The 6,637-nt window shown below is 55.1% G+C and overlaps 1 protein-coding gene across 1 annotated transcript; it reads left to right on the top strand.

The window, feature by feature from the left end:
- The first annotated feature begins 4,862 nt into the window (after nucleotides 1–4,862).
- Nucleotides 4,863–6,389, top strand: CST6 (cystatin E/M). The gene is made up of 3 exons (XM_522067.8): nucleotides 4,863–5,181; nucleotides 5,710–5,835; nucleotides 6,201–6,389. Exons 1-3 carry the CDS (start codon nucleotides 4,942–4,944, stop codon nucleotides 6,282–6,284), a joined length of 450 nt encoding a protein of 149 aa, XP_522067.1. The 5' UTR covers nucleotides 4,863–4,941; the 3' UTR covers nucleotides 6,285–6,389.
- The last annotated feature ends 248 nt before the right edge of the window (nucleotides 6,390–6,637 follow it).

The raw sequence follows: 6,637 nt of genomic DNA on the forward strand, positions 1-6,637 counted from the left end.
CCCCATCATACCCAGCCAGAGCTTGACCCCCTCAGCTGGTCTAGTCATGAGTGCTCAGAGCCAGCCTAGAACTTGATGTGAACCCAGCCCATGCACTCTGGGGTCCCGAAGGGCTCCTGCTGCCCCCAGAAAGGAAGTAGAGGGAGGCTACCTGGACCACCACAAGCCCTGCCCCCGGCAGCCTGCTGAGCATGGAAGGCTCCCAGCAGGTGCTTGTGACTGTCGATCCCTTTCCAGGCTGGCCACTCCCTGTGGGGACCAGGGCTCTTTCCTGTCACTCCCAACCTTGACTGGTGGCAGCCTTGAAGAGCCAGCCAGGCCCGATTCTGGGGCTTTGCTCCCCATGCGATCTGGAGCAAGTTGCTTCACTCCCCTGAGCTACAGCCTCCTCTGCCAGCTGATACAGGGTTGTGAAGATTCAACCAGTGAATCAGCGGCGCTTAGGAGCGCTCCTCCCCAGAGGGGAGCTTTAATCCCTGTTGGATTACAGGTTTCCTTGCTGAAAGATCTCCTTTCCAGGATATGGGGCTACAGAGCCCTGGGGGGAGGGCAATATCCTCTGCCCAACTGAAGGTTCAAGGAAGAGGGTTCTGGGGGAAGCATCAAAGCCTTGGAGAGCCTGATCCCAGAGGGAAGGAGATGTCAAGAACCTGCCCTGGTCATCTCCACCCATCAGGCCAGGGGCAAGAGATGGGTGCTGTGGACAACCTGGGGTGGGATGTCTGGGCCACTGCAAAACTGGAGGCTCTGCCCTGTGGCCAGTACATTTGACTGACCTCAAGCTCATGCTTGGCGCAAACCTCCTGGAAGCCAGAGTGGTCCAGACGGGATGGAGTCAGGCCCTGGGAAAGTCTGCTCAGGGACACCCCATCTGCAAGAAACAACCCCTACACCATGCACAGCAGACCTCAAACCCCTGTGGAGCAGCCCAGGACTCATGCACCGGGACCCACCACTAACCTTTCCCCTTTGATCTCCCATTTCCTCCTTGTAGGAAGAGATAATAATCATTGTCTGTGCAGAGCTGCTATGGGAATGAAAGAACATATATTGAATCCCTGGCGCAAGGCCTGGCACACAGCAAGAGTTCTTACCATTGTTAATCCTCCCCACCTTTTCTTACCAAGATACCACTTCTAGCTGTGTGACCTTAGACAAGTGTGCCGACCTCTCTGATTAACTTCTTCATCTGCAAAGTGAGGATAATGTGTACTCCCTCAGGGTGCTTGTGAGAATCAGTGGGTGAAAAGTGCTCAGAAATTGCTAGGTTGTACTGCAAAAAAGTCCTTGGCATCAGCACAAAGCAGAGGCAGGTGGAGTGGGTGCCCTTGGTGAGTGGCAGACAGGCCTTGGCTAGTTTTTGAGAGAGCTGTTGGAGGTACCTGTGGCCATGGCTAAGCTCCAAGTGATGACACAGCAGGCCCAGGGGAGCTGCCTCTCCCACCTCGCCCCTGTGGCACGATCCTGGGACTCTTCCTGTACCCCTCCCAGGCTTTCAGCTCAGAGTCCTGGCCAGGCGTCATCCTCCTGATCAACTCAAGCTCGGCCAGCACTTCCACAAACTGGAGTCTGTCCCTTTAAGCCAGACACCTGAGGCCGCCAGGAACTTGTGACGGTTCCTTGGAATCCCAGGAAGATGGCAGAGTTGGTTTTCCACAGCTGGGCTGAGGAAGTGAGGTGGGTAGCAGGCTGGCAGCTGCCCTGGGCAGTGAGTGACCGCTGTGGTCTAGGTCTCTGTGTGGGAAATCACTTCCTTTTGTGGTCCTGGGATTCTAAGGCCCAGAATCAGGAAGGGAGGGTGACACGCTGGATGCCTACATACAATATCCATCACAGTGACAGCTGCCAGCTGCTCTTTACGTACTGTGACCTAGCACCTCTTCCAAGCCCCAGTGAAGCCCCTGGAGGCTCTAAGCACTGCAAGATCTTAGTGCCCCAGGGACAATAAGCCCCTGCCCCCCAGCAACATGGAATTACAAATACAAACTACACTGAACTCTAAAATGCAGACAAATAATTCCAAGGCCTGCCTGTAATCCCAGCGTTTTGGGAAGCTGAGGTGGGAGGATCTTGTGATCTCTTGAGGCCAGGCATTCGAGACCCACCTGGCACTACTGTGAGACCCCATCTCTACAAAAAAATTTAAGAATTAGCCAGGTGTGAAAAAAAATTAACCTGGCATGGGGGCATGCGCCTGTGGTCCCAGCTACTTGGGAGGCCGAGATGGGAGGATAGCTTGAAGCCAGGAAGTCGAGTTATAGTGAGCTATGATAGCGCCACTGCACTCTAGCCTGGCTGACAGAGCTCTGTCACAAAAAAAAAAAAAAAAAAAAAAAAAAAAAAAAATTCAACAAAATCCAGACTTTTCTTGCGTTGACTACTTCAACACTGCTTTTCATCTGTTCCTTTTTTTTTTGAGACAGGGTCTTGCTCTGTCACCCAGGTGGAGTGCAGTGGCACCATCACTGCTCACTGCAGCCTCGACCTCCCAGACTCTAGTAATCCTCCCACCTCAGCCTCCCGAGTAGCTGGGACCACAGGTGTGCACCACCATGCACAGCTAATTTATTTTAGATTTTTTGGTAGAGACGAGGGCTCACTATGTTGCCCAGGCTGGTCTCAAACTCCTGGCCTCAAGTGATCCTCCTGCTTCCGACTCCCAAAGTCCTGGGATTACAGGTGTGAGCTACCGTGTGATTAATAGATCACCACCTATTAATAATAATCAATTAATTATTGGAGTCTTTTTTTTTTTGAGATAGAGTCTTGCTCTGTCACCCAGGCTGGAGTGCAGTGGGTGCCGTCTCAGCTCACTGCAACCTCTGCCTCCCAGGTTCAATTGATTCACCCACCTCAGCCTCCCAAGTAGCTGAGACTACAGGTGTGCACCACCACGCCCAGCTAATTTTTGTATTTTTAGTAGAGATGGAGTGTTGGGAGCCGAAAGGGCCAAAGGGATTGTGACCAACTCAGCATTCCGCTGAAGGCTATATGATCAAACAGCCACCTGTTTATCACGAATGCAGGATGTGGGCAAACTCCCACTGCCCTGCCACCAAAAGGTTTGCTGAGGGCCTCACTCCTTGGCACTGGGGTCCCTGAAGTTATCTACTGAGAAAATTAGCACCTATTGTTCAAAGGATGCAGTCTCACAAGCCTGCTGTGAACCAAACTGCTGACCGACAATTACCTGACATACCCGACAATCACCCTCCCCCTTTCTCGCTATCTCTTTTGCCTACTACATACAGAGGGCTGTGTAAAGCTCAGGGCCCTTGTCCACTAGAGGCAAGGTGCCCCCTGACCCCTTCTTCCAAATATACTCTTTTGTCTCTTGTCTTTTATTCCCACGTTTGCCCGGCTTTGTTCAGTCCCCCTAGGTCCGTGCGGGCTACAATGGGGTTTCACCATGTTGGCCAGGCTGGTCTCGAACTCCTGGCCTCAAGTGATCTGCCCACCTCGGCCTCCCAAAGTGCTGGGATTACAGGCGTGAGCCACCACAGCTGGCAATTATTGGAGTCTTTAAAAACACAGTCATGGGCCTTGTTTGCTGGTACCTCCAGCACATGCTCACTGTATCCACGGGACAGCCAGATTCGAAACATCAATATCAGAACAAACTTAGGAGATAAGGTGTCTTTCAGACGAGGGCACGGAGGCTCTGTGTGGGAGGTTGAGGGACTTGCCCAAAGCCATGCCGTCAGTAAGATGGCAGAGCTGACATGACTGACACCCCCTCCTTCTGGGCAGTTTGTGTCCTGTGGGCTCAGTCTGGTTTAAGACCACAGATTTGACTTAGACTGTCAGCACACACAAGCCAGTGTCACCATTTATTTCCTGCCGGTGTCTTTGGGCAAATCCATTTTCCCTTCTCTGTAAAGTGGAAACTATTTTTTTTCTTTTCTTTTTTTTTTTTTTTGAGACAGAGTCTCTCTCTGTCGCCCAGGCTAGAGCGCAGTGGTGCCATTTTGGCTCACTGCAACCTCTGCCTCCCAGGTTCAAGCAATTCCCCTGCCTCAGCCTTCTGAGTAGCTGGGAATTCAGGTGTGCACCACCACGCCTGGCTAATTTTTGTATTTTTGGTAGAGACGGGGTTTCACCATGTTGGCCAGGCTGGTCTTGAACTCCTGACCTCAAGTGATCTGCCTGCCTCGGCCTCCCAAAGTGCTGGGATTACAGGTGTGAGCCCTCATGCCCGGCCTTCTCCTTTTTTTTTTTTTTTTTTTTGAGTCAGCGTGTAGCTCTGTCGCACAGGCTGGAATGCAGTGGTGAGATCACGATTCACTGACTTGAACTCCTTGGCTCAAGTGGTCCTCCCACCTTGGCCTCTCAAAGTGCTGGAATTACAAGCATGCCTAGGTGCCTGGCCAGGTAGAAACATTAGTCACTCGCGCTCCAGGAAGGTTGTCAGGCAGCGCTGAGCAGTAATGTGTCCTACTCACCTGCTGTTTATCCAGCACCAGACCTCTTCTAAGAACTTTACCTGTTTCAGCTCACTGAATCCTCATAACACCCATTGTACAGAAGAGGAAACTGAGGCAGCAAGTGGTTAAGTGACTTCTCCGAGGTTACACAGCTAGGAAATGGTGGCAACAGTAAGAGCCCACGAAGAGCTGCGGTTGGTAGTTCATTCTGGAGAGCCCTCCCGTGAACCGTCCCTGTACTGGCACTTGTTGCTGGGGACTGTTGCTGTCCTCTCCCTCCCCGGGCCAGGTGTGTCCTGGAGGGCAGGGAAGCGTCTTGGCACGCGGGTGCGCGCCGCCCCCTCGGCCTCCTGGGCTCCCTGAACCTCGCAGGACCCCGGCAACTTCGAGCCCCGCCCCAGCTCCGGGCCGCGGGGGCGCATCGCGGGCGTCGGGCGGGGCGGCCCAGCGGGTAAAAGCTGCGCGGCCGCGGGCTCGGCACTCAACGGCTCTGAGGGCTCCGACGGCACTGACGGCCATGGCGCGTTCGAACCTCCCGCTGGCGCTGGGCCTGGCCCTGGTCGCATTCTGCCTCCTGGCGCTGCCACGCGACGCCCGGGCCCGGCCGCAGGAGCGCATGGTCGGAGAACTCCGGGACCTGTCGCCCAACGACCCGCAGGTGCAGAAGGCGGCGCAGGCGGCCGTGGCCAGCTACAACATGGGCAGCAACAGCATCTACTACTTCCGAGACACGCACATCATCAAGGCGCAGAGCCAGGTGCGGCGGGCGGGGTGCTGGGAGGGGACACCCGCCCCAGATAGGGGAGGCAACAGGCGCTGCCCCAGCGTGCATGAAGGGGGCCTAAAAGCGCAATCGGGATATTTTCATGCAATATTTTAAAAATCGAATTAATGCTAAAACTCCACGATGGACAACCATCTAAATTTCAAGGAAAGACATAATTAAACCCTGTATTGCACTACCTGCCTTCCTGGCTTGCCTGGTCCTAGTCTCTGCCCTGATGGGGTGGATCAGGGAGGAGGGAAGGCAGGTGGGGACAGTGGGCAGCTCCCTAGATGGGGCATGTCTGATGTCTGCCAAGGCTGCTGGTGGGGCTCAGCCTCCAGGCCTCTCCACCCTCCATCCCCACCAGAACTTCCCCCACCCCCCACCCCCCCATCTGAATCATCCCCTCTCCCTCTCTCCCCACCTGAGTGCCTGGGGGCAACAGGAGAATATATCAAGAGGTGAGAAGTGACGATCAAGGGTCAAGACCCCTGACCTGCCCCTACCCTATGTCCCCAGCTGGTGGCCGGCATCAAGTACTTCCTGACGATGGAGATGGGGAGCACAGACTGCCGCAAGACCAGGGTCACTGGAGACCACGTCGACCTCACCACTTGCCCCCTGGCAGCAGGGGCGCAGCAGGAGGTAACAGCTGGGCTCCTCCAGCCCCAGCCCTCCCCAGAGCCTCAGGCACTCAGGTTGTCCATCCTGAACTGGTTTGGCTGGACACGTAGATGTCTAGATGTCTGGCTGAACCTGTCGTCCTTCTGGATGAGTCAGCCTCTGGGCCAAGATGGGGTGCAGAAAGGAAGCTGGGGCTTCCCTCGGGAATGGGGAAGTTGGCTACCAAGATCTGGAGTCTAGCCCCAGACATGCAGCTTGACATCCGTTGGGTCAGTGATTGTCCCTCTCTTGGCCTGGAGCGGCCTGGCAGGCAGAGGGCTGGCTGTTGGGAGGAGACAGGTCGAGGCTGGGCTCACCCCTCCTTCTCCCCCATATTCCCTCCACAGAAGCTGCGCTGTGACTTTGAGGTCCTTGTGGTTCCCTGGCAGAACTCCTCTCAGCTCCTAAAGCACAACTGTGTGCAGATGTGATAAGTCCCCGAGGGCGAAGGCCATTGGGTTTGGGGCCATGGTGGAGGGCACTTCAGGTCCATGGGCCATATCTGTCACAATAAATGGCCAGTGCTGCTTCTTGCATTGGTTTCTTCCAAGTGCTTCGCTTCTGCCCCCATCCCCCACTCCCACTTCTGGCAGCTCCCAGCTCCCCAGCCCAAGCTGAGAGGTCACCCTGCCACCTGCAGCAGAGCTGCTGCTGTCCCAGCCCAGACAGTGCTGAAGGTGCAGGGCTGAGCCTCCAAATGTGGAGCCCCCAAACACCCCAGCATCACAGGCATAGAGGAACAAACCTTAGAGCCCCCACACACAGCCAGAGACTCCCAATATTC

This window comes from Pan troglodytes, chromosome 9, assembly GCF_028858775.2.
Source record: "Pan troglodytes isolate AG18354 chromosome 9, NHGRI_mPanTro3-v2.0_pri, whole genome shotgun sequence".
Classification (NCBI taxonomy): domain Eukaryota; kingdom Metazoa; phylum Chordata; class Mammalia; order Primates; family Hominidae; genus Pan; species Pan troglodytes.